General features: G+C 44.1%; 1 protein-coding gene across 4 annotated transcripts in view; it reads left to right on the top strand.

The window, feature by feature from the left end:
• The window catches only part of PLXNA1 (plexin A1), a 366,161-nt gene that overhangs the window by 302,179 nt on the left and 36,961 nt on the right, over positions 1-27,021 (top strand). For all 4 annotated transcript variants that reach the window (XM_056853406.1, XM_056853393.1, XM_056853399.1 and 1 more), the window contains exons 21-23: positions 2,656-2,798; positions 16,835-17,091; positions 25,134-25,200. In XM_056853406.1, coding sequence (XP_056709384.1) covers positions 2,656-2,798; positions 16,835-17,091; positions 25,134-25,200 — 467 coding nt within the window. The remainder of the gene's footprint in view (positions 1-2,655; positions 2,799-16,834; positions 17,092-25,133; positions 25,201-27,021) is intronic.

The raw sequence follows: 27,021 nt of genomic DNA, 5'->3' as shown, positions 1-27,021 counted from the left end.
ATGGCCTGTATGGCCCCTTCCAACTCTATAATTCTATGATTCTGAATTTTATTATATGTTGTTTGTTTATTTTAGTATATTTCCATACCACCTCCCCCCCACCCAAAGGTGGCTCACTGTAATAGTAAAGCCATCTAACATAATATCTTGTGGGGAATATAAAAGTATGGTCCATGACAAAAAGGTGAATCAGTATCCATATATCCTGGAGCTCAAGGTTCTTCCTGCAAAAAAAGATGATGCGTCGTTTATGACCTTGATTTAATCTTGTGGAGGACATTCCTATCAGTTGAAGGATTAAGAACCCTATTAAAATATCCACCATAAATTATAGTACTGATATTGAAATCAACAATCTGAGCATATAATTATGTGGATTACGTCACCTTACGTTGGTTGGTGCATGTATGTAAGCATTCATACATTTGTGTTCTGTGGTCTGTGTTCCTGGGTCCTAGTTGGGTAGTCACTGTGATATGATTGGGTATCATTGGCATGGATCCTCAGCCTTGCTTCTGACCGCACTGGGCCATTTTTTTGTCATGAGGACAGTCCTCAGCTGCTGAGCACATTCGTCTGACACTGGGAGGTTCCGCTCACTTGAGACCTGCACCTTCCAATGGGCCAAAAAGCACCTGGTGCCAGGGGAAAGTGCCATAGGGCAAAGGACTACCTCTGCATTGGTCAAAGAGGAACACATGGAAGCTGTGGCTCAGTGGTACAGCATCTGCTTGGCATGCAGAAGGTCCCAGGTTCAACCCCCAGCATCTCCAGTTAAAGGGACTAGGCAAGTAGGTGATGTGAAAGACCTCCGCCTGAGACCCTGGAGAGCCACTGCCAGTCTGAGTAGGCAATACTGACTTTGATGGACCGAGGGTTTGATTCAGTATAAGGCAGCTTTGTGTTTTCAAAGTAAGGGTTAAGATCCAACCAGAATGTTATTGGTGAAATGCATGACAAGCAGTGGAGGGAAAGCTAGGCAGAGAGTGAACACCATCTATTAAAAAAGTTTGAGCCACATATGGGTTGGGCTCATGGACATGTTTTTTTTTCCATTGGTAGCCAATGACTAAGGTGATCCTTCACCAGAAGTGTTCAAGGTCTCCTTTGGCAATGCAAAATCTGTCCCTCTTTCTGTGGGTTGCCTTTTGCGGGTGGACTAGGGGCAGCCGAAACAGTTTTATTGCAGGCGGTTGAGTTGGATTTCATACTGTTTGAGGGAAGTTAGTGAGGGTTTTTTTTTTAAGAGGAAAAGTTTGAAAGGAAGAGAGGAGCTGAGAGAGGAACCTGTCTGCAAAAGGCTGCTAGTCTCTCATTATGTGACAGACAGATGCTGAGAAATTGGACAGAATGCCGCTTCTGATCCTGCTGATAAAACCTAATTGCCCATTATCGCCACAAGCCAGTGCCGGGGGCTGTGACCCTGCCAACTCCAAGTTGGCCCAGAGGCTGCGACAGAAGCGGGCACCTAAAATGAGATTATGAAAAAAAGGGGGAAGTGAAAAAAATAGCCCTGTAGATAGAAATAGTGACAGAGAGGATTGGAAAGGGAGGGAGGGAGTGCGTGGAGGGGATTTCGCCTTGTCTTCCACAGCTGGCAGATAAAAGGATCTGCTTTTAATTAAAAGCCGCAATATCTTCTCTGCCTTTTCTCTTTTCTAGTCCCACTAGTTACAGATAAGATAGTGTGCCTTTCAAGCTGACGGTTTGTTTTTTCTCATCAAAATGATCAGCCTACAGCCCTTTGCCGCTTCCAGCTTCCTTTAAAGTGCCATTAATTTGATTTTTCTCTCTCCCCCCCCCCCCCACATTTTTGCCTTTGCTTGTAAAGCACAGAAACTTGCACACAATCAACCTGCTTCTCCATGTAGGTGCAATTAAAGGTACAGGGTGCAGTTTCTATCCTCCTCCCACCCCACAAAATTCTTGCTCCGCCTGCAAGATGCAATATCAGACTGCAATGAGGACATTCTTGCAGCTTAGAACTTTTTTCTTCTCCTCCAGCACTCCCTTTAAAAAGTCTCCTGCTGCATTTTGTCATTCTCACTGCCCTTTTGTACGCATAGGGAGAAGGGCAATTTTACACAATCTCCTGGTCTTCAGGCAGCACACCTGTCTGCCAGCTATGTTTCAGGATCAGGAGGTTCAACAAGGCATCACTGGAGGAATCCCTTCCAATTCAGTTTCAGTAATTCAGGTCATCTTGGAGGTTTTTTCTCTTCCTCTCCTCTCCCTTCTAATTCCAAAGAGGCCATTTCACCTGCATACAATTTGGTTTTTCTACTGCTATACCAGGATGACATTCTACTAGTTAATTCCCTTTGATCCCTACATAAAGCTAGGAATATTGTTATGGCACACCAAGGCCTTACTCCTTATGGACAGGATTAGGTCTACAGGCTGTTGAACACATGTAACTGCCATGTACTGAATCAGACAATCAAGGCCAATATTGTCTTCTCTGACAGGCAGAAGCTCTCCAAGGTCTCAGGCAGAGGTCTTTCATATCATCTACCGCATGATCTCTTTAACTGGAGAGTGCAGGGGCTGAACCAGGGACCTTGTGTATGCAAAGCAAATGTTCTACCACTGAGCCACAACCCTTTGATAAGCTATATGGGGAACTGGTGTATTGATCTCCTTTTTCCTTTTCAGCCTTTGCTGAGCTGCAGACTGATATTCATGAGCTGACGAATGACTTGGATGGGGCAGGCATCCCCTTCTTGGATTATCGCACCTATGCCATGAGGGTCCTCTTCCCAGGAATAGAAGATCATCCTGTTCTGAAAGAAATGGAGGTGTGGTAATGTGTGTCTGCTTGAATAGCATTTCATTTGGAGTTAAACTTACCTTTTTGAGCCCTGGGACTGTACGCCTTTTGAGAATAGGCACTTCTGTGCATATTTGCAGTAGCAGTTCCTGCAATCTTCTCATGTTATCTCAGTGGAAGTTTTGGCCATTTGGATATAAAGGTAGTCTGTAGTACACTGGTGACTTCAGAGTAAGACATTGCTGCAGCTGTTCCCCATTTTCATTCGCAAGTTTTGTTGAATACTAAAGATGACACATTCAAAATTCTGATGTTTATAACAGCCATGGGGTGTTCCGTCTTTTTGGTGTAGTTGCCATCTCAGCAGTGTTTTGACTTAAAAGCATTTCTGTAGGACTTCTTTCTGAACAATTGTCTGTTTTAGGTTGAATTTTTATGGCTCTTCCTATTGATAGCCATTGTTGGAGAGCTACCTGTATCATGGAGATGACTAGTCTGACATAGTGTGGTCGGTTGTGGGAGCTGTTCTGGTGGATTGCCAGATTGCTGGGAGAGAAGGCTAAAGATAATGGGGGGGGGGGAAGGGGTTAAGGGATTGGATGCTTCTTGGTTAAGGCTGGTAGGTGGTTCTGTGTCAAATCATCTCCATAGCAGAGCTTTGAGTGGTTCCCAGTTGTTGTTGTCAGTTCTTACAGCATGTTGAATGCAAGAACTGGCCTACAGTTATTTTATTCATCTTTGCAAGAACTTTGTGAGGTAGGTCTTTGCCATTCCACTTGCACAAAAGGTGAACCAAGCCTGCAAAGACTGACTTGACCAAAGCTACCTAGCAGATTAGTGCAGTAGCAGGATTTGAATGAAGATCTCCCAAGCACATTCCAACACTCATTGAGCTGCATAGGCTTACCGTACATACTCGCGTATAAGCCGAGTTTTTCAGCCCCAAAAATGGGCTGAAAAAGCCGGCCTCGGCTTATACGCGGGTCAATATGGGGGGAGGGAGGAGGGAGGAGGGAGGGGGGAACTTACCGCCGCCGCCGGGCCCGTGCCGCTTCCTGCCGCCGGGAGCGGCCTGGGGCAGCCTCCTGCAGCCGCAGGAAGGCTGCTCTGGCCCCCCCGGCCCCCGCCGCCATTTTTCCCGGGCGGGAGGGGCCTTGGGCAGCCTCCTGCAGCTGCAGGAAGGCTGCCCAAGGCCCCCCCCGCCGCCATTTTTCCTGGGTGGGAGGGGCCTTGGGCAGCCATCCTGCGGCTGCAGGAGGCTGCCCAAGGCCACCCCCGCCGCCATTTTTCCCGGGCGGGAGGGGCCTTGGGCAGCCATCCTGCGGCTGCAGGAGGCTGGCCAAGCCCCCCCCGCCCCCGCCGCCATTTTTTTCGGGCGGGAGGGGCCTTGGGCAGCCTCCTGCAGCCGCAGGATGGCTGCCCAAGGCCCCCCCCTGCCCCCGCCGCCATTTTTCCCGGGCGGCAGGGGCCTTGGGCAGCCATCCTGCGGCTGCAGGAGGCTGCCCAAGGCCCCCCCGCCCCTGCCGCCATTTTTTTCGGACGGGAGGGGCCTTGGGCAGCCTCCTGCAGCTGCAGGATGGCTGCCCAAGGCCCCTCCCGCCCGGGAAAAATGGCGGCGGGGGGGCCTTGGGCAGCCTCCTGCAGCTGCAGGATGGCTGCCCAAGGCCCCTCCCGCCCGGGAAAAATGCCGGCGGGGGCGGGGGGGCCTTGGGCAGCCATCCTGCAGCTGCAGGAGGCTGCCCAAGGCCCCTCCCGCCCGAAAAAAATGGCGGCGGGGGCAGGGGGGGCCGCAGGAAGGCTGCCCAGGCCCCCCCGGGCCGCGCCGCCTCCGGGCCCTTGCCGCTGGAGAGCCCTGTCAGGTAAGCCTGCGGGGGGGGGAGGGGTTATAAGCCGACCCTTGGCTTATACGCGGGTGCCTAATTTTTCCCCATTTTTGGGGAGAAATTAGGCACCTCGGCTTATACGCGGGTCGGCTTATACATGGGTATATACTGTAGTCCTGCTATGCTGATATTTCTACTATATTCCAGAGCAAGGAAACATCAGTGCTTATTCCCTTTGTTATCAGACTAATAACTGAAGTAGTATGTCTATACCTGGCCTTTTCGGTTCCAGAAAGGTGTCCATTGAGCACAACTGAGAGAAAGCTGAAGAGGTGGGGGGAGAGGGCGACAAGGAGATGATAATGCATATACTGAACTGTGGCAACAGCAGCATAAGCCATAGTTATTGAATGCTTATGAAGACAGCCAAGGAGCTTCAAAGGATAGTTCAGAGTGGACAGGATTTTTAAAAAGGCATGTCAGGATGAAATTGGATAAATGCTGTAGAAACAGTTTCCTCGCAGCAAGGTCTATCAGGATATGAAATCTTGATGACATCGATGGCATCTTTGTGGCTTGGCATGTTGAAAACCAAATGTCTATGCAATGGAGGACTGTCCTACTCCAGCCTGGTTGCATTGTGTTATTAAGGACCATTTGGGCTTCACTGTTTCTGCTTCAGTTGATCAGCTTTACTAGGTCATGTTGGTAGTCTTTGTTCAGTCTCAGATTAGTTGTGGATTTTTGCCAGCATAGGCAGAAAATGACGTAATCTTTCCCTGGATCCATTGTCTTGCTCAAAGGGACTATGATATGGCTGACAGGTCCATACTGTCCTTGCTGATTGAATGGGTGTCTGTATCAGCACGTTCTCCCTAAAAGCCTTCTCATTCTCTAGAGAATATTCTCCAAGAGCTGCCACTCAAGCTTATCTTTAATGCTTTGTGGGGTGGTTGATCTTTATGTAGTGATGGATTGTATACAGCCCTGAGTTTCATCTCTAGCACGACAGCTTTTCACTTGACACCAGAACATGTGGGCCAGATGTGATTGTGGGGCATTGCCTCCATTACAAGAAAAGCACAGTGGTTGTTCATCTCTGTGACTCTGAAAGGTCAATGAATGGGCCTACATGCTGGCAAGGAATATTTTTCCATGCGCTGGTCAGTTTAAGTTCTGAGTCACCACTGTGTAGTTACCATGCTTGCTGACATTAATATCAATATTTATATTAATACCATAGCTGCCGTCATTTTCTGCAGCACTTGGTTTATTCAATTGGGCTTGTTTGATGCATGACCAGCTACTCATTTCCAAGAGATTTGCTTGACATCATCAGATTTCCTATCTCCCTATTTCCCCTGGTGTGGTTTCACCCTTTCCGTCTCCCCAAATTGGCTTCCCCCTCCCCTTGCCAGCCTTTACAATGTCCGCTTAATTTAGTACAAGCAATTGTGCAGAAATTGGTGTCGCATTTTCATGTGTACCAAGGTTGTTCTTGATTGGAGAAGTGAGGAATGGCCTTATCTTCCCCTCATTGCTGACCTCGCAGAGTAATTAATGTTGACGTAGGTTTCAGAACATATTTAGGAGAAGTAATCTGCTCCAGAACACAACGCTGTTATTAATTACAGTGAATCAAGTGCTTGCCAGTAAAAGTGCACAGGCTTCCTATTGTAGCCCAGCTCAGTTTTTGCTTCTGTGGTCTAGTTTGGCCAGGGGTTCCGGTCACTAACTTTCTGGATTCGGTTCAAGCTCAGGTTCACCTGCAGCTGAAGTTGTTCCAGTTTACGCCAGAAACTGGTCCAGCACACATGAACTAACAGCTTCTGTTCTGATTCCCTGCTATAATCCTCCCAGATGTTGGTTTTCTTTCAGTCTAGTTCTGGTGAAGCCAATGAATATACCACATCAGGTGTTTTGAAAACCTTTATTTATAGCTGCTTGGTTTTCTCTTTTTGCGGCTCTGTTTTGGTTCAGGTCTAGCAAAGATTTTCAAATGATTCAGGAGGGGGAAAAGGGTTTATTTGATTTTTGATTCCTGTTTGGATTGACTCCCTGGTTTTCCCATGCCAGTTTCAAGTTTTCCAGTATGTCTTTTATGGTGGTTCTCTATCAAAACGTCAGTGGAGCTCTTTGAATATTTTGCTGGAATCCACTCAGATTAAAGAGGAAAGGCTTCTGCGGTGAGGCTTTTACCCTGAAGATCACAAACTGCTGCAATGTAGGTATTACCAGATCTGTCACAAATGTTGCCTTCTTGTTTGGTTCTTAATGATCAATTAAACTTGAAACATGCTGGGGTGACTTGGAATTAGTAGGCTTTATCTTCCATGTTGTTCACGTAATGAAGGTGGACTTCTTCCATTCCTTTCAGTGTTGATTTTATTCAGTTTTACAAACCACAAGTTCACAAGGTTGGAAGAGACCACAAGGGCCATCCAGTCCAACCCCCTGCCATGCAGGATCCCACAATCAAAGCACTCCCGACAGATGGCCATCCAGCCTCTGCTTAAAGACCTCCAAAGACGGGGACTCCATCACCCTCCGAGGCAGTGCATTCCACCGTCGAACAGCCCTCACTGTCAGAAAGTTCACCGTTAACCCATGCTGTTTTGAGTTGGTTTTTTTCCCTTTGCTATGGATTAACCATAGGGCTGCCAACCTCCAGGTGGTAGCCAGAGATGATCTACAATTAATCTCCAAACAAGAGAGATCAATTCCCCTGGAGAAAATGGCCACTTTGGAAGGTAGACTATATGGTATTATGCTCCACTGAAGTCCCTCCACTACCCAAACCCTGCCCTCTCGAGACTCCACCCCCAAAATCTCCAGGAATTTCCCAACCTGGAGCTGGCAGCCCTATTTAATCAACATGAGGTATTTTCAGTGCATGGGTTATAATCACTACTCTGTGTTTGCTTTTGTTTCCGGAAGATCTTTTAAATGTTTTTTGAAAGATTTGGTGGGGTGGGGAATCCACTTTTTAATTACACTTCAGCCGGAGTCTTTGTGATTCCTGCACACAGAACTTCACATCAGAGGTGTGATATGGATTTTTAATAATCTGTGTTTTTGCTTAAGAATGAAAAGGTTTCTGTGCTCATAGCTGGGAAGATACCGGTAACATTTGAAATGTAAAAACAGGACTTGCTAAAAAACTCCAATATAATATAGATTGTCACCTGCCCTACTCTGTTAGCCTCCAGTTATGCTTTCTTGCTGATACATTATTGTTGCCCTTAACTTATCCACTTATCTTCTGCTTCTCTCTTTGTTTTAAATTGAACTCTTTTTATAGTGTTGGACAAGAGGGAAAGGTGGGATATACATATATTTTAATTAGATAAATAAACAGTATTCCACCATTTGTCAAAAAATCCAGATTCTGCAGATACTCAAGCATTGCTTTCAGAAGAAAGCATGCATGTTGTGAATATTTTGGAGAAATATTTGGAGAAAGTCCAGACCTATGTGTGTGTGTGTGTGTGTTATTGAATTGCCTTATTTATTTTGAATACCAAATTTGTGCTTTCTTGGTGCTCAGTTTGGGGTGTAAAGTTCTTTGATCATTCACTAAGACAGCATGGACTGAAGGGTAATGCTGAAGGGTAATGCTAGCTGTGTGTTCCAGGCATACACAATCTAGATAAACAACTGCTTGAGTTCCCCTCATATCCTCACCAGAGTAGGGATAATGAAAGTCTTACGCATGAAGGGGAAAGGAAAGAGAAAGTGATTGCATACTGTTTGTGTTGATTTGGAGAAGATGAGTTAATAAACTCAGTGACTCATTTTTTTCATTGTAGCATAAACTTCCTCACTTCTTGGAAGGCACACATATATATATATGAGTTACATAAGAAGCCATGGGAGTGTAGTTATTTACACAGGGGCACTTGCAGTGCCATAGTGTTACCATTATTTAGGGTTGCCAATTTTCAGGTGGTGGCTGGAGATCTGCCGCTATTACAACTGATCGCCAGCCAATAGAGATCAGTTCACCTGGAGAAAATGACCGCTTGGGCAATTGGACTCTATGGCATTGAAGTCCCTCCCCTCTCCAAAGCCCACCCTCCTCAGGCTCCACGCCCAAAATCTCCAGGTATTTCCCAACCCAGACCTGGCAACCCTTCCATTATTGGTTGATGGTTTTCAGAGGTTTTATGAGTTCTCCAGAAAGCTCTCAGTTCACCTTGGGGGGATGGGAGATGGGATAGTCTTGGAAGATGTGAGAGACAACTGTGATTTGTGTTCTGTGCTTTTCTTAGTTATTGCTAGGGTTCAAGCCCGTCTGCCACTTATTTGTTGTTCTATTAATAGAATGACATTGATATTCCTAGGTCACAGGTATATCTGTGCAGGTTTTATTTGATCTCAATGAGGCTTAGGCTGAGATTTAGCTTTACTGATTTCTAAAGCTTTTGTGGTACTGAATGCTGTTGTGTATGAATTCTAGTAAACATGATAGAGATGGAGCAATAGAAAGGGGAGGTGCCTTAATTCTCTTTGTATTTTTCTATGTTTTAATGCTGCTTGGCGGTAAAGTATTAGCTGAGCTGTTTTGTTGAGATTCCATTCTGTTGGAAAAGTCGGTTTTCCTGTTTAAACTTGGGCCAGAAAATAGGTCCTTTGTGGATTAAGGATTCACTCGTAAAAGGTAGGCTGAAATGAAAGCATCTGAATTGAGAGTTCTGTTTTTATCGTCTCTGGAATGTGGAGGTTTTTGGCCCATCTGTATTTCAGACTCTTGGCAGTTATTTTGTTGTGATCGCACTTTGCCTGTTATTACCTCCTTAATTATTGTGGGGGAAGAGAGAGAGAGAGAGAGAGGGTACACAGCAACCAGGAGATGAACTTATTAGTAAGGGAATAAGGTGGGAACAGAAGAAATAAAACGATAGGCTTCTGAACACTGGCAAATAGGGGCCTCTAGAGTGTAACTCTTGTTATCTGAACTTTCTATATCCATTTCCCCTTATTATTGAAATTCAGCGCATGTCTTCCATTCATAAAACCCTGTCATCCTTGATAACCCTGTAATCCTACAGCATTCTCAATTTTTTTAAAGTAATTTATTTATTTTCCTGAAGATAAAAGTGGGGCTGTTTTGTAATAGAGTGTGGGGCAGTCTCTTGGAAGAGAGAATGGGAACACAGGCACGTGTTAGATCTAGCAGAAGTTTTGAAATACAAATTTCACCGCATAATCATATGTAGGGAAGTAATGGATATACAAGACCTTTTCTAGCTGCAATCTCCGTTCCAAAGAAGCGATATGTGTTTGCTTGGGAAAGCAAAATCGAAAGGGGGGAATCCCCATATTAATAAATAAAACCAAGTATTTTTTTTAAGCCTGATGCAATTTAGTTTGGCTTTTGTCATCTTAATTAGAATGATTTTGATGTTAGTGATTGCCAGTGACTTGTGGGGGGGGAGCACTTTTTCCTCTTCCTCCTTTCCCCTCCCTGCTATGTGTGCATGCATGCAAAAACACTAATCCAGAGCCAAGTATAAGTGCTGTCATTAGCAACTCCTCTTCTCTTTGGGAGTTGAGGTTGTTATTTCATTGCTTTGGTGTGAATGTAAAGCCTGATTAAATACTTAATTCTTTATTGTTCATTTACTTCTGCTAATGATCACCAAAAAAGAGAGAGAAGGGTAACAGAAAGAGCGAGGGAATGGGGGGGTGTCTTTTTGCATGAGGGACTTTGCTTCATTGCTTTCAGAGTGGTAGATGGCAAGCCAGGCCTGCTGAGATTGTTTATGTGACAGATGTTTTGAGCTGCCGCTGCTGCCACCACCCTGCTCTATTCGTTGTGCATGACTCTGATAAGATCACCCATGTAGGACAGGACCAATTTCCGAGCTTATCAAGTGTCACCAGCTTTGGAAGCTGAGCACACTGCCTAGATAGGAGCGTGCTGTCTGATACCCCCCTTCATGGCTCCTGAGCGAGTGGAAGGCCTGTGCTGTATTTTGATCAGTGGAAATTTGGGGTACTGGCTTTTCACGTAGCCACCTGAGAAAGATGCAGTGAATGGTGCAGTAGGCAGATCTGCTCATTCAGAACCGTTTTGGGGAACAATCCTAAGCAGAATATTGTCGAAGGCTTTCACGGTCAGAGTTCATTGGTTCTTGTAGGTTATCCGGGCTGTGTGACCGTGGTCTTGGTATTTTCTTTCCTGACGTTTCGCCAGCAGCTGTGGCAGGCATCTTCTGAAGACCACCGTCACACAGCCCGGATAACCTACAAGAACCAATCCTAAGCAGAGTTTAAAAAAGGTAAAGGTAGTCCCCTGTGCAAGCATCAGCTCATTCCTGACCCATGGGGTGACGTCACATCCCGACATTTACTAGGCAGACTATGTTTACGGGGTGGTTTGCCAGTGGCTTCCCCAGTTGTCTACACTTTACCCCCAGCAAACTGGGTACTCATTTTACCAACCTTGGAAGAATGGAAGGCTGAGTCAACCTTGAGCCTGCTACCTGAAGCTGACTCCTGTCGGGATCGAACTAAGGTCGTGAGCAGAGCTTTTGACTGCAGTACTGCAGCTTACCACTCTGCGCCATGGGGCAGAAGTCAGTGAGTTTAGGAAGGTGTAACTCTGCTTAGGATGGCACTGTAAGCCAATGATATCAACTGGTGTTTTGCATGAAAAGCCCACCCGCTCTTGTGTTTCTTATTTATATTACTTTTTAAAACATATTTTTTACACATTTGGAACCTGAAGGGTGAGGAGCAGTGGCTTGGGAGGAGATAATTTGGAGTAAAGAAACAGCAGGTAGGGAAGGTAATATACGTTCCATGATAGTCTTTCTTCTCTAGAAGATAGAACACGAAGCAGGGCCTCATTGGTGCATCTTATAATCTTAGGTGGTCATGGGGTAGGGGAGATGCTCAGGGCTTGAATCTGAGTAAAACTAACGGGGCTACACATTTGTGTGTAGCACTAAGCTGGGCATTCAGAAAAAAGGGGCATTCAGAAAAAGAGGGGATTTTAAAATTATGAACTACTTAAAAGGTAAAGGTAGTCCCCTGTGCAAGCACCAGGTCATTACTGACCCATGGGGTGACATCACATCGCGACTTTTCCTAGGCAGACCATGTTTTTACGGGGTGGTTTGCCATTGCCTTCCCTTGTCATCTACACTTTACCTCCGGAGATCTGGGTACTCTTTTTACCGACCTTGGAAGGATGGAAAGCTGAGTCAGACCTGAGCCGGCTACCTGAAAACTACTTCTGTCAGGATCGAACTCAGGTCATTAACAGAGCTTGGACTGCAGTATTGCAGCTTACCACTCTGCGCCACTACTTAGCTTCTGAATATCTGCCTCTAATTGGATTCATGGAAGTGCCACTGGGATGCGGCTTCTGTATAACTGAAAATCCTTGCTTCTGTGTAGCTCTGAATTGGCTCATCTTATTGCTCTAAGCTGGGCTATATTTTGCCACATGGTTTTACTGGCCATTAAGAAGCAAACAAAATCCATGTGTCTCAAACTACGAGCATTCAGCTGATGGTGGCAACCTTCAGTGGCTGCTGGTAAGACGTACAGGAGATGATCTTCACGCATACATACTTTTGTCTCTTAAAATAATAGGACGTATAAGATGGGCTTTGAAAAAATTCTTCCCTTGCTGTTTTTCTATGCAGCTTATGAGGCTGCCCAGTAGACTTCCTTGGATTTTAATATTCAGGACACCTCCATTACTAAGGACCCATATAGGTTTACTTCATTTTTATTTATTATACAGTAGAAAAGAGCAAGAGTTCCAGTAACACCTTAAAGACTAACAACATTTCTGGCAGGGTGTGAGCTTCTGTGAGTCACAGCTCACTTCTTCAGATACCTGTGACTCACTTCAGATAGCTGTGACTCACAAAAGCTCTTGCCCTGCCAGAAATTTTGTGAGTCTTTAAGGTGCTACTGGACTCTTGCTCTTTTCTAGTGCTACAGACAGACTAACATGGCTACCCATCGTGATCTTTCAAAATAACGCTAAGTAAAACAATTTCCTGACTGGAAGAGCTTACAGTCTGTCTTTAGAGTGCCTCTGCTTATGTTTTGCCTTTCTGGAAAAAAAATTTCCCCTCTCTCCCCTCCCCTTTTCTCCCTCCTCCCGCACCCTGTATGTATGTATGCCCTATTTTTGCTGATGTGTGCCGGACACTGAGTTTCCCAAGTAATTGGACATACAGGAAAACTTCCTGTCTTGAGTCTCAGTGAACCAGAGGCCCTGGGAAATTTAGCCATTGTTTTTTTGCGGCATAGTCCATTATTGTGGAGACCCCTGTGAGGATTTGGGGTAGTACACAAGGAAAGGCTGCCATAGCCAGCAGTGTCTGAGGACAATGCAGTGGCAGGAACACACTTTATGTGGAAGTTGAAGCCTTTTCCTCATTTCTGAAGCTCAATGAAACAGAGCTAGGCATGCCCTGTATTTCATCACTAATCTACATGACAGACGGTAACATTTAGGTCCATATGTGGAAAGTCCAGAAGATCAGGATTTCCTGTGGGGACCATTTGCTATATTCTATGCTAGCCAGAAGGCATCTGGTCACTAGTCTGGCTAGATCTAGAATTTTGGCACATTTCTTTCTTTGGGCATAGAAAGGGAATAATGTTTCCTATATTCCAGATGTACGGCTGATTTTTTTTTTAAATCTTTTAATAAAATACACCAATGGGACTCACTTTGTGATTGCATGGGGTGGAAGAAAGGGTTTTTCATTTTTTCCCCATGCACAATTTTTTTTTTTGGCATATACAGATTTAGGAAACTAGTGACCTAATAGAAGTACTATTGAGGGAGGGGGAGAGAGAGAGAAAAGATTTTCCTATATCTGCTACAGACAGGAGTGTTCAAGAAAATAGTGTGTGTTATTTATATACCTGACATTTGAGCTATGGAGCTCAGCAAGTTCAAGAGTGGCTAATTTCATGAGTTCTGCATCATCAATGGCCTCATGGAGAGGCACAACCTGATTTGTCAGCTCTCAAACTTAGTATTCCTGGGTAGAGGGGGATCTAAGGGGCAGATTGAGGTCTGCATGGAAATAGCTCCAGAAATCCGAACTAGGTTAGGAAAACTGAGAGAAATTTGTCTGTTCCACCCTCATAAAGTAGACAGGCAGTTTCTGGCTGACTCTTTCTTTATACTTGAACACCAAAACCTTCTTTTCCCATAGAGGGAAATAAAGTTCTGTGTTTATTTATGCCTGGACTCTTCCTTGGTATATACCAGCAGACAAGGTTACAGTGGGTTAAATATGAGGATGGAAAAGAAGCCAAAAGTGTCTCCATTGCAGGAAGTGTAATGAGCATCAGTTTACCTCACAGGTGGCTAACATTCAGTAAACTGCCCAACACTAACAGGCCAGTTCATAATCAAATCTTTGGCCTCTCTGTTGTTTAACTTTGCCTGGTGATGGGACAGAGTGTTGGGGATTAGTCCTCTAAGATTCACAATCAAACACACTACCAATTAGAAGACAGTGGTGTTTTCTTAAATGTGAGTTCTTTCTGCCAAAATAGAAAAGGCCTCAGGGTTGCGCTCTCTCACACGGGCCTATCATTATAACAGAGATATAACAAGACCTACCCAAACCCATGCCAAACACAGAATGCTGCACAATCCATATATTTCTCTGTCGCGGCTCTCCTCTTTCCAGCTTGATGATGGAGAGCTCAGAAGTAAATTGTTGGTTTACCAATCTATGTTCTTGGATGCTTCATTTAACTCTTGGTTTTGGATGCTCTCTATCATCATAACCACCAGATCTTGTATCTGTGGCCCATCACCTGTCTTACTTTCCAGAGAAGAAAGATAGAGACCCTCAGGCTGGACTTGCCAGCCACAGCATTTCAGTTTCATAGTGACTCAGCAATCCCTCCCTGAGTCCCTTTCCGACCAACGAGCAATGGATCTGCTGTGACAGCCGCAGTATCTAAGAGATGGCAATGGGAATGTGAGCCCTTCTCTTTCCTTTTCATGTTGTTTTGAATGCACAGAGTTCTGCTAGCAGATCTATTACTTATTTAGAGCTTGAGCTGAAATAGTTACATAGTCAACAGTGATGTTATCTTCTTGGGAACAACTGGATTGTCATTGTCCTTGTAAAACTTGTGAGTCAAGCTATACAGTGTGCATGCATCAATTAACACAACAATGTGGTATTCATTTTTTTTCCTGAAGCATAACCAACCCCATCTTAATTTCTGATTTCCTGACTGACAGGGAATATTCTCTAGGTCACTTGCTTTTCATTTTGTCTCTTTGATTTTGGACTCTGTCCTTAATCTTCCCCGAACAGAGCACATCTCTCCAAATCCCATCTCTGTGGAGCCTGTGTTCTATTTTCTGAATGCTTGCTTGAAGGTGAAACCATTAACATCAGATGAAGTATTTTCTAAGAATATTCCTTGTTAGGAGAACTTTTCTAGACAGTTTTATTTGTGGTGGCTTTCCACTGTATGGAACATACACTATGATCAGGAAGAGACAAGGACCGGCAAGCTACAATGAATCAAAGTAATGGTATCAGTGTGAAATACATCAGTTCGGGTTTCTGAAGGATATTTCTTGTGGAATATCCCAAACAGAATACGCTTTTGCAGTAAATATGTGTTTATGGTTGTGAAGGAAAGGACTTAAAAGCCCCTCTTATTCCTTCTGGTTGGTCTCCTCTTTCCCAAGTCTCCTCTTGGTGACCCCGCCCCTTCTCACTCTCCTGGAGTACCACAGCCAAACTGGTATCCATCTCCTACCACCAAAGACCCCAAGAGTATCACCTGCTAATTGGAGTCATACTCTGCACTGCCATTTAAAGGCTATTCCTAGTTGTTCCATCTGCCCAATTTGCTCCACAAGCTAGCATGGGGATGATCTACCACAACGCTGCACATTCAAGCTCTCATACTCCGGGTATGAACTGGGAGGAGGGAGGAAAAGAAAACCCATTCAAATGTCCATTGAGTGGTGATATGAGCAAGGCAAAAATATCAGATGGAATTGAGGAAGCAACTAGCCAGTTTACTCAAGATTCAAATGATTCAGTCCATTAATCTGTAAAGTGAGATATTTAAAGATGAAATATTTATTTGCATATAGTGCGTGAAGGCAAGTGAGAGATGAGCAAGGTGAGGGCTCCTGGATACCCAGCCAGCAGACCTGAGTCCACCAGCTTGGCCCACCGCTGATGAACCTGAGCCCTGATTGGCTCATTTGAACTGGGGGGAAGGGAAAGGAAGGGAACAGCCAGGTGGGAAAGTCACTTGCCCTGAAAAAAACCCCCACAGCCGCACAGCCTCCCTAGCCCGCTGCCATTTTGCGCTGCCCTCCGATGGACCCGGCCGGGCCCCCACTGCCTCCATGATATCCAGGGCCAGCCAGGACAGCCTCACCTCACTTGACGCCCTCCCCAGCCACCCCCCAGCGTGGACCAGCAAACAGGGGCTCCAGGTGAATCCTGAGGCCGCGCTTTCATGAAGATTCTTTTTAAAATATTTTTTTTGCATGTTTTAATCCATGCATGTTGACAACAAGTAACGGGAAGTAAGCACATGAACTAAAAGTTGCTGCAGTCTGCATATGTGTGGTGGTTTGAGACATTTAAAACAGGAAGAATGATAGATCACTATTCACTAATGCAAGAGGACTCTGCTCTTCAGACAAGCCATTGAAAGTCTCAATGAAATGGCAGAATTTAATAATTATCCATAGAATATTACATATCCAGTCTTTTGAAAGTTTAAAATATATGTTCAGTAGATAGGATATCCAGAATAAACAGGGCAGAATGCATTCAGTTTTACAAAATAACAATAAGAAACAAATGTCCATAGTAAGGGGATTTAAAATGGAGAAGTCCTTGCTTTGAATAGACACAATTCCAGGGGCTTTTTAAGGGAGAATATGTGCATATTTCTGTTATATGTACACAAAGTGATGAGGGTTGAAAAGAAATTCCTCCAAAGATGAATTAATAATGATGTTGATGATAATGATGATGATAATGTGAGAGTACAGAAAAGTTAGTTACTTTAAATAAAAGTTCTTAGTCAGTGCTGAAGTAAGACACTGCTTTACCTGTTTTTTCCCGTGTCCCTGTGTCCCAAAGCTTTCCAGGCCAACAGGAGCAGTGTGGTCTTCCCTGGTGTTGGTTGCATTGTCAAAGGACTCTTGTGTCATAATTTTCGGGGCCTGACTCTAATAAAGATTTCCCTCCCTCAGGTCCAGGCCAATGTAGAAAAATCCTTGACCCTGTTTGGCCAGCTCTTGAACAAAAAGCACTTCCTGCTGACCTTCATCCGCACCCTTGAGGCCCAGCGCAGCTTTTCCATGAGGGATCGGGGCAACGTGGCCTCCTTAATCATGACCGCGCTACAAGGTGAGATGGAGTATGCCACCGGGGTGCTCAAGCAGCTTCTCTCAGACCTGATTGAGAAGAACTTGGAGAGCAAGAACCATCCAAAATTACTCTTGAGGCGGTGAGTATTCATCTAAGTACTTGTTAATCAAAGCACTTATATGAAGCTGCAGGGTGGGCTGCTTTGGATGTTGCACAGAAGTGGGTGGAGAGGAAACGTGTGTGATTCATACCTTCCCCTTTTCTGCTTATTGCGTAATGTTTGAAGTGGGATGTGTGAGCTTATACTGCACACTCCCAGTGTTTTAAATGTCTCCACGCTTAAGGCTATCACTGTATTATACAGCACAGAAACAGCCATCATTTTTGCTCTTTAGAGAAATTTAAATAGGTTCAGTAGATGGAGGAGGAAGCATACTTGCTTTGCACCAAGGAAATTCCAAACAGCTTGATCATATTCATGGCCCTAAGGTTCTGTGAGGTGAACATACAAACACAGAAGATATTGAAAATCTTGAAAGAAAAGGTTAGTTTAGGTATAGATATTTATACCTTGCTTTTCTCCCTAATGGGGATCCAAAGCAGCTTACAGCATTGTTCTCGCGTCCATTTTGTCCTTACTACTACAACAACCCTATGTTGCAGGCTAGGCTGAGAGGTTATCTATGGCAGAATGGTTTTTTGAACCATAGGCCTCCTATACCCTGGTCTGACACTCTAATCATGATACTATACTGGCTTACCGTAGCCTTTAAGCTTAAAAGATAGGGTTAGAAATATATGGGCACTAAGAAGCCAGATGTGGCTCTGTGCCCTAAAGAATTTCTTATGCATAATTGTTTTAATGCATCAAATATCAAATAACAGGGCGACAGCTCCCTGCTTTGTGGAGCAGATTGATACGAAGAAGTAGTTGGTTGTTTCAGAACTCATTGGATAGCAAGGGTCTATTCATATGCCTGTGGAGACCACCCAGTGTGTGCTGGTATCTGAATGCTAGAAAAGGCAGCTATTAATAGTGCCGCCCTAAGCAGATTTATGCCCTTCTAAGTCAGGGGGCATTGTTAGTTAAGTAAGACCTCATAGCATTAAGATTACTGTGTAGATATGTGCACACATTTATGACTGGCCATAGCTACATCCTCTCTCAACGAGCAGTAGCCTTCTACTGTTGCTGTTAGCTACTGGTCATTGCCATTATACTTGCACATCCACCAGCAGTCTGATTGGTTTGCAAATGCCATATAGAAGCTTTTGAATAGGCCCAGAGTTCAGTCAGTTTATTAATACAGTGATTGCCAGCAAAAGAGAACAAACATACATTAAAAATAGGCCCAGAGTTGATAATGGCAAACTCTTCCATTCCATATACAAAACAGCTCTGTGCCATTTGATGCTCCTTGAGCAGCATTTGTATCTGTTGTCCTGGAAGGTTGTTACCTTGAATGCCCTGAGGCAGCAGGACTCTAGTTCTTCTCCCACAGGTCATAAGAACGTAAGAAAAGCCATGCTGGATCAGACCAAGGCCCATCAAGTCCAGCAGTCTGTTCACACAGTGGCCAACTAGGTGCCTCTATCAAGCCCACAAACAAGACGACTGCAGCAGCATTATCCTGCCTGTGTTCCACAGCACCTAATATAATAGGCATGTTTCTCTGATACTAGAGAGAATAGGTATGCATCATACCTAATATTCATTTTGCTAATGGCCATGAATACCCCTCTCCTCCATGAACATGTCCACTCTCCTCTTAAAGCCTTCCAAGTTGGCAGCCATCACCACATCGTGGGACAGGGAGTTCCACAATTTAACACATCCTCTTTTCCCACAGTTAATACACTTGGCTTTTCTTTTCTTTGCCATTCTTTTTCCAATTGTTTCTTCAAGATGGATCCATATATCCCATTGGATGATTGTTGAGAAGCTTTAATGCAAAACCAAAGCAGAGTTTTTTAAGCCAAGAGAATACAGGTGGGGAAAGGTTGTGAGGTGGGGTGGTCTTCCAGCTCTGTCATCCATCTGTTCTGCTCCATCAATTTTAAAATGACAACTAGATCAGTCTCTATCACAGGCCAATGAATATTGAAAGACTCACCATCTGCAGAACAAGAGCAATGATTAAACGTACACCATAGTATCTGTTGTCATGTCTCTCCTTCCTTGCCCTTTAACAGTCCAATCCTTGTAAAGATATCCTGAATTATTTGAACACTTATATATTTTCAATATGACTGCATTAAGCAAATGTATTTAAGCTCTCTTGTTACATCCCAAGAACATTGTGGAACAAAAGATGCAGAGCAAAATAATCTACACATATAAATAAAAGGAGAATAAATGAGCACTGGCTTAAAGCTACTTCATACTTTACATAACAGTTGTGTCTGCTGCATGTACACTTGTGCTAGTGAACACTGTAGCATGAAGGAAGGATATGCATCTGTAACCATGCAATGGATTTGCTCCAGGGAGACATGACCAATTGTGGCTCCTCGGCACATAGCCATGCATATTCCTAAGTGCTTGGAGATCTGCATATCTCCTTTACATAGCACATGTTCACCCAAGCAAGCACTTATATACATAGTGACAAATGCAGCTGCCATGGACATTGTGAACCACATGTTAGAGAGCCTCACAATAATAACCCTATTAGCTGAGTAGGGGCAGCAGTGTGAGGCCGCTAACCACTATGGGCCCACTAATTGTGGTGATTAGGACTCTTTGCCGGGAGGTCGCAATATGTATTGGTTTCATGATGCTGGGGTAGGTGCTCCTCCCATGTCATTTCCCTGATTGAATATTCCCCTGCCACAGGCTGCTTTAAGCCTCAGATGGCAAAAAAGATGTGCTCGTTTCCCCCCACCCCCTTTGTAGGGGCTTGAAGCAGCCTTTTCAGTCAGGGAAATGGCACAGGGGGCACTTCCCCCTTCCTCAGCACCATGGCACTGATTCCATTTCTCCCACAGTGTCTGATTAGGGCCAGATAACACATTAGGAGTTGCACAAAATTCCACAAAAATGTAATGCACGAAGTATCTCTTACTGCGCGTTGACGCTGCGGGCAAACTAAGTATAAGAAAGGCTGAAGGCCACCTGACAGCTAGCTGTTTTGGAGAAGGGGCAGTTTTAACGCAGCTTGTCCCGGAGAAGCTTTGGCTTTATGCCAGTCCTGATTTGAGGTTTTCATTTGTGTCCAGTTGCCCCATAGATTATTTATTTTATTTTATTGGATTTATATCCTGCCCTTTCCTGACTGTAGTCAGGAAAGGGTGGCTACCAACAAAAATAAACAATTTCAAATAGATACTATCAAATTAAAAAACATTATACATTCTAAAATTCGACAGGCGCCCTAGCAATAAATACAGTGCGATGATGGGGACAGCCAACAGGAAGGTGTGGAGAAGGTGGTGAGGAAAAGCGATACCAAGGTCAAAACTAAAAAGATAAAGCAAAAGTAAAATAAACATAATGGTAGCGGTGGTGAGGCCAGCTGCAATATAACCGTTGCTGCCTCAACTGTAGGCCTGGCGAAACATCTCCTCCTTACAGGCCCCATGGAATCGAGCCAGATCCTGCAGGGCCCACGTCCCATTTGATAAAGATTATGACCCAGGACTCGAGTTTCTCCTTTTACACATCTAGAAAAAGGTTGAATTATAGGGGCCTCCCTCCCTCCTTCCTGTTTGCCCTTTCTGTGGGTCAAAGGATGTCCTTACATCAAGCATAACGGGATTAAGATTTCACTGTTGGTTGAAATCTGTTATTTATGTATTGTAAAATGTAATCCCCTGTGGCATCTGGACATAACAGAGATAAGTTCAAACATCCTTTTGTAGCCATGACTGCAGAGCAGCGTCTCCAGAGATGTGCCGGAACCTGCTAGGGTTGCCAGCTCCAGGTTGGGAAATACCTGGAGATTTTGGGGGCGGAGCCTGATGAGGGCAGCATTTGGGGAGGGGTGGGACTTCAGTGCCATAGAGTCCAATTGCCAAAGCAGCCATTTTCTCCAGAGGAACTGATCTCTATTGGCTGGAGATCAGTTGTAATAGCAGGAGATCTCCAGCTAGTACCTGGAAGTTACAATGAACAGGAGGTGTACTGATGTAAGGTTATGCAAAATCCCTGTAAGGACTAGGAGTCATTCTCATGAACTGCAAGTTAGCAGTCGGAATTAAATGCACAGTCTGAAGAAGCAAGTTGAATATCAACGCGAAACAAGATTACTACCGGGATCTTGTAACCTTATGTGTTTAAATTACAACTGAATGAAAACGCATAGCCTCTAGCTTTCAACGCTAGCTAAACTCCAGCAGCAAAAAATCTGAGGAACGTGATTGGCCAGCCTGTACCAGTTGACCGCAGAACTGAGTGCATCTTTCAACTACAGCACAGGATCTCACTGCCGAACGTATATTTTTTTCCCTGGGGGTTCTATTAATTACAGGCTTTGGACTATATTGTCACCTGATATATTACGGACTTTATATTATACAATCTACTAGCATAGTCTGTCTTATTGTTCAGTACCTGTAATTTACTAAAAGTATTGTACACGTTGATGTTTGCTGTTTAAGTGTAATACAATTTTGAAATAGTTTTGATGTGCATAGTGGCTGTGTACTGAGTATAATTTCCTTACAGGGATTTTGCAGTACCTGGAAGTTGGCAACCCTAGAACCTGCCCTTAATACTGTTGCATTTATTCAAAACCAAGTTGCACCTAAAATAGTCCTCAATTTGGAAATTGCAAGCTAGCCAGTCTGTTTCAGTCTTCCTTTTTTTCATTTAAGGCCTCCATTGTTTTCTGCAGTTTCTTTTCCATATTTGCAATATTTTCCACCTTGTATGGAACGCAATCAGTCTGTCTTTCTTTACTCTGTGGCAGCGCTGGAGGTTAGAAGGAGAGGTGGGGAGCATCTTTCTGGAAGTAGGTCTTTAGCAATTTACTATATTTTGGCAGATCGCCCATAGCAGCACTAGATGCACTCTTGAACCTAGTTGAGTTTCATGTCATAAAACATTTCTTGTCGACATAGCTAAAAATTCTTTCTGCCCCAATATGGCAATCAGTTACATAATTTTGCAAGAATTAGATTTCCATTCCCCACAAGTGTTCACAGGTTTCTTGCTTGTATGTATGCTAAACTTGGAATGTTGCTGCAAAGGTAGCATGGCTCTTGAGGAAAAGTTTCTATTTTATCTAGGGACCTCTGGCTGAAAGAGAAAATATTTTTTTTTAATTAGTTAAGTAATCATTTGAAATGTGTGAAGTGTTCCATATATGGGAGGAGGGCCACAGTTCAATGGTAGAGAATAATAATAATTGGTTTGTATTCCCTGCTTTATCTACCTTTGAGGAGTCTCAAAGTGGCTTACAATCACCTTCCCTTCCTCCACAACAGACACTTTGTGAGATAGGTGAGGCTGAGAGAGTTCAGAGGGAACTGTGACTATCCCAAGGTCACCCAGCAGGCTTCATGTGGAGGAGCAGGGAATCAAACCCAGTTCTCCAGATCAGAGTCCACCCCTCTTAACCACTGCTACACCACGCTGGCTCTCACCACACTTCTCTACGTAGAAGGGGCCTCCAGTTAAGGATTCTCATTCAACAAAAAGTGCTGAAGCCGAGAGTGTACTTGTCTAAATAGTTCGACTCAGGATAAGGCAGTTCCATAAGTTCATTGTGTTGAGAGTTCAGCATCTTCTTATTGGTTTAAACCAGGCCTATGCACTTTGCAACACCCCAGCTCACCAAAGCCTGAAATCTCAGGAGGTGTGCCGGCTAAAGGATTGCATTTGGGTTCTTCCGTCATGCATAGTACAGGCCTAGTTTAACTGCTGCAAAGAAGAAGAATACAAGGTTAATGGACTTCCTTTCGCAGACAATGGTCTCCTCTTCTAGGGGAGAAAAGTTAGGGGTGCTTCTCTGTTTAACAAAGCAGAAGGTGGAAGTAGGCAGGAATGCAATTTGAGCAGACTGTGTCAACAGTAAGTACATAAGTTAGTCTTTTGCTGTCAACAGCCTGCAATAATTAATTGTTCCCTTCCCCTCCTTCCTTCCTGGTACTCCTTTTGTTTTGTGAAGACTTGTTCAAAAAACGGTGCAGCTTTTAGAACTGAAGGTTGGGATTTTGATTGTTTTGCTTAACGTTCTTTCCAGTAATGCTTCACTCTCTCAGCTTCCTTATTGCAGTAGGGAGGCACTTACCTTCTTGAGGTCATTAACGTTGCTTGTGCTTTTGTGAGTATTTGAATATGAAATGGCTGATCTGATGATTAATAAATGGAGCAGCCAAAAAAAAAAAAAAAGTAAAGAATTTCAATCAGAGGCACCTGGATATTTTTTCCCCATTTCAGGGAGTAAATGTGCATAGTTTTAAATGTTATTTATCAATGTGTTAAGGTGAAGTAGGCGCAAGTGTTTATTATAAGCAATCAGTGTAGACTCATTCCATGCCAGCCTATCAAGTCCTGAACACCCTTTAGTTTCTATTTTATCCCGCAACTACCTACTCTTCAGTTCTGCTTTGCCCTTGTTCTTGTGTTTCTGCGTGCTCCTGTTTCTGAACTTCTCCTGCCCTAAAGGGACACCGTCTTCTGATGGGATTTTTATGGCATTAACAAATTTGTCAGGGAACTACTTGAAATGCCCTCCCTGCTGTCCCAGAACATCTGCCATGTGAAGCACTTCAGGCTTTCTTTCTTGACGGCGGTCTCACAGACAAAAAAGAGAGAGATGCAGTCAACCCAGTTGCCATATAACCGCAGTGCAAGAAGGTTAACCAGTGTTTAAATGCAATTACTAAAGTACCCAAAGAGCAATACTCAGTAGCTGTACATATGCATATATTGCAATTTTATTCCAAACGTTGTATGGTCTTTATGCATACAGTGTTCCCTATGTCACCTCAGTTGATTTCTTGTATGAAAATGTGTTTAATGATAAGATTTTAATAATAAGCAACCCCCTAGTATATATTGGTATCTTGATGTATGATTCCCTTTTCATTTAAGAGACCACTGTGCCTTCTTTAAGGACACAGGGAAGTTGCCATTGGCCTGAATTGTGTTAAGTTTCATTTATGCCTTGGGTGTCAGTGAATGTTGATGTTGAGCCTCATGCAATGATCCATTTGACTTAGTCCCACACTCAGACAGAGAGAGTAAAGAACCCTTCTCTACATATCTAATGAAGGGAGTAAGTTACGTTCATGTGTGCTGCTGGCACATAGATGCTAATTGGGAAACAGTACAATAAAGTCAAGGCTGCCATATGAGTTCAGATGTAATAAAACATGGATTCTTTGTACCATTCCTTGCTCCCTTTTCCGTGCTGCGGAAGAGAGGCACACTGTTTGTAGATAATCCTGTTACAAGCAATGAGATTTCTCAGTAGCTGTAATACATCTCATGGGCATTGGGGACCATTTCATAGTTTTCCTTTGCCCTTTGTCCAGTCTGAAAACTCTCTGAATTTCTTAGTGGCCAATGTAGACGTAGTACCATCATCAGCCTTGCTCCAACAACAGAATTTTAAAAAATGATAAATTATGTATGGCCATAATGGAACACTTTCCAATTGGGATATACAGGAGAATTTTGAATTTGTTCCAGAGTTTGGTTCCATTCTGCAGCCCTTATCTTTCTTCCTTCCTTTTTTTTAAAGTTAACTAAAGAGAATTTATCGGGAAGTTTACTTAGTAAAAATGAAGGTTCTTGCAGTGGCCTGAGGGAGAACTCATTAGAAATGGGAAACAGGAATGAAAGAGACAATAGTTGTATCCCTGAGCCAGAAGAATCTTCCCTGGAGCCCTCTCCAGTACCCTTATACCACCCTGGAGATTTGCTGAGGGGTATAGGATGAACTCTACAGCTGCGTTTGTATGGCTATGATTTGCAGGAGACTAGGGTAAACGCTAATGAGTTCTGTTGGGATTGTCTGTAGCCAGAACTATCTTTAGATTTTGTCATAGCAAACACCAGTGTTCCGGCCACCCTTCTCTTTGCTTTGAGATCCCTGCCTTTCAAGGTTTGGCCTTTAAATCCTTTAAGAGAAATAGCAAAAAAATTTAAAAAAAAGATCTGAGATGTTCAGACAAGATCAGAGGGTTCTGATTTTCCCGTTATCACACTTGCTGTCTCTGCTTCCCCTGCAGGACGGAGTCAGTGGCTGAGAAAATGCTGACAAACTGGTTCACATTCCTTCTGTACAAGTTCTTAAAGGTAAGAGGAGAACGCTTTACTAACCATACGGAGTGGGGCTGCAGAAGAGATCCTGGGCCTTCCAGTTTGATGAAACAGTTTCCTTGTTGGATGTAGGAATTATGCTGGCTGGGACACTACACTGGGAATCAGGAATCATGTCAAGGAAGATAGATAATCAGGAATTCCTGTGGGTTTTTAGTTAAGTGTCCCTATTTGTCAAATAACAGTTGCAGTGGTGGGGAGAAGGATGGAATGGGATGAAAGGTTTCAGTACCCATCCTTTTATTTCTAGATTCCGGTCAAATCAAGAGTCGCATGCATTTGCTTCTTTACAAAAACCTAAATCAGAGTACTTATTTGATTTTGGACCCGCCGTAAGGCAAAGTGCAGCCCACGCTGTGGCTTGTCCCATCACTCTTCAAGATATAGCAGATTGGTGCAGAAATGGGGTTTCTTGGAGCTTGCACTGATCCTGCCTGTTTATTGTTTATTTAGTACATTTTTATCCTACTGTTCCTCCAAGGAGCTCAGGGTGACAAACTCCATTTTATACTCACAATAGCCCTGTGAGGTAAGTTGGGCTGAGAGAACTAATGGACCAAAGTACTCAGTAAACTTCATGGTAGTGTGGAGATTTCATCTTCTAGATCCTAATCTGACACTCTCTCTACATGATATCCCTCTGTCCCATGTAGTAAACGATCACATTTTTATCCTGCTCTTCCTCAGCAGAACTTAGGGCGTACCAGGTGCTCCTCTCCTGCTTTTATCCTCACAACTCTGTGAGGGAAGTTGGACTCAGGGAGAGAGTGACTGGCCCAAGGGGAGGGGCCGTGGCTCAGTGGTAGAGCCTCTGATTGGCGTGCAGAAGGTCCCAGGTTCAATCCTTGGCATCTCCAGTTAAAGGGACTAGGCAAGTAGGTGATGTGAAAGACCCCTGCCTGTGACCCTGGAGAGCTGCTGCCGGTCTGAGTAGACAATACTGACTTTGATGGACCGAGGGTCTGATTCAGTAGAAGGCAGCTTCATGTATGTCACTCAGTGAGTTTCATGGAGGTTTGAACCTGGATCTTTTTCATTGCTGTCCAATAGTGTAATCACTACACCACACCAACTCATCCTACCTCACAAAGTTTTAAAGCCATAATCCATGCTGTGAGGCACTGATGGAAAGGTGCTGTCTGACTAGGGGAGAGAGCTGCAGAAAGGTTCTTGAGCAGCAGAGATCACAAAGCTACACCAGCAATTTCCAGGGAAAAGAACTCCAGAAGACAGGTGGTCTGCACCACAGCCTGAATGGCTGTAATGTGGAATACTTTCCCAGGATCTCAGTGTTGTGTTTTAAGTCATGCATGAATTCCTTCCCCCCACCTGCCCAATATAGCCAGGTACAGTGTGTCTTATTAGTATGTAGTGCATTTATTCCATTAGTCTAGTTTTCCCTAGCAAAAATGACTGGTTATGAAAAGTGTAGACGGAACCCCCTATCTAGCCTGGAGCCAAAAGCTGCTGCACCATTGCTGAATAGAGGCTGCATGTTAGAGGAGCTGTAGTTTACTGCCCGCTACAGAAGAAAACAACCTGTGGCAGTGGTAGTTCCATCCAAGTGATGCCGCCCCAGGATCTTGCTTGGCTTTTTACTCAGTGTGTTGTGGTGGCACTGAGCTGTTTTTATGGGATGCTGCCCCTCGTTAAGAGAAAGTCTGGATCAATCCCAGGCAAGCTGAAAGCTATGGAGACCGCAAGTGATCACCAATGCGACGTGATTTATGGTATCATTTACGTGCACTTGGCTCTTTGCCTCTGTCAAGGGATGGCCCTATCTATAAAAATATACAA

Source organism: Euleptes europaea, chromosome 1, assembly GCF_029931775.1.
Source record: "Euleptes europaea isolate rEulEur1 chromosome 1, rEulEur1.hap1, whole genome shotgun sequence".
In the NCBI taxonomy this organism is placed as follows: Eukaryota; Metazoa; Chordata; class Lepidosauria; order Squamata; family Sphaerodactylidae; genus Euleptes; species Euleptes europaea.
This window is presented reverse-complemented; position numbering and strand designations above follow the sequence as displayed.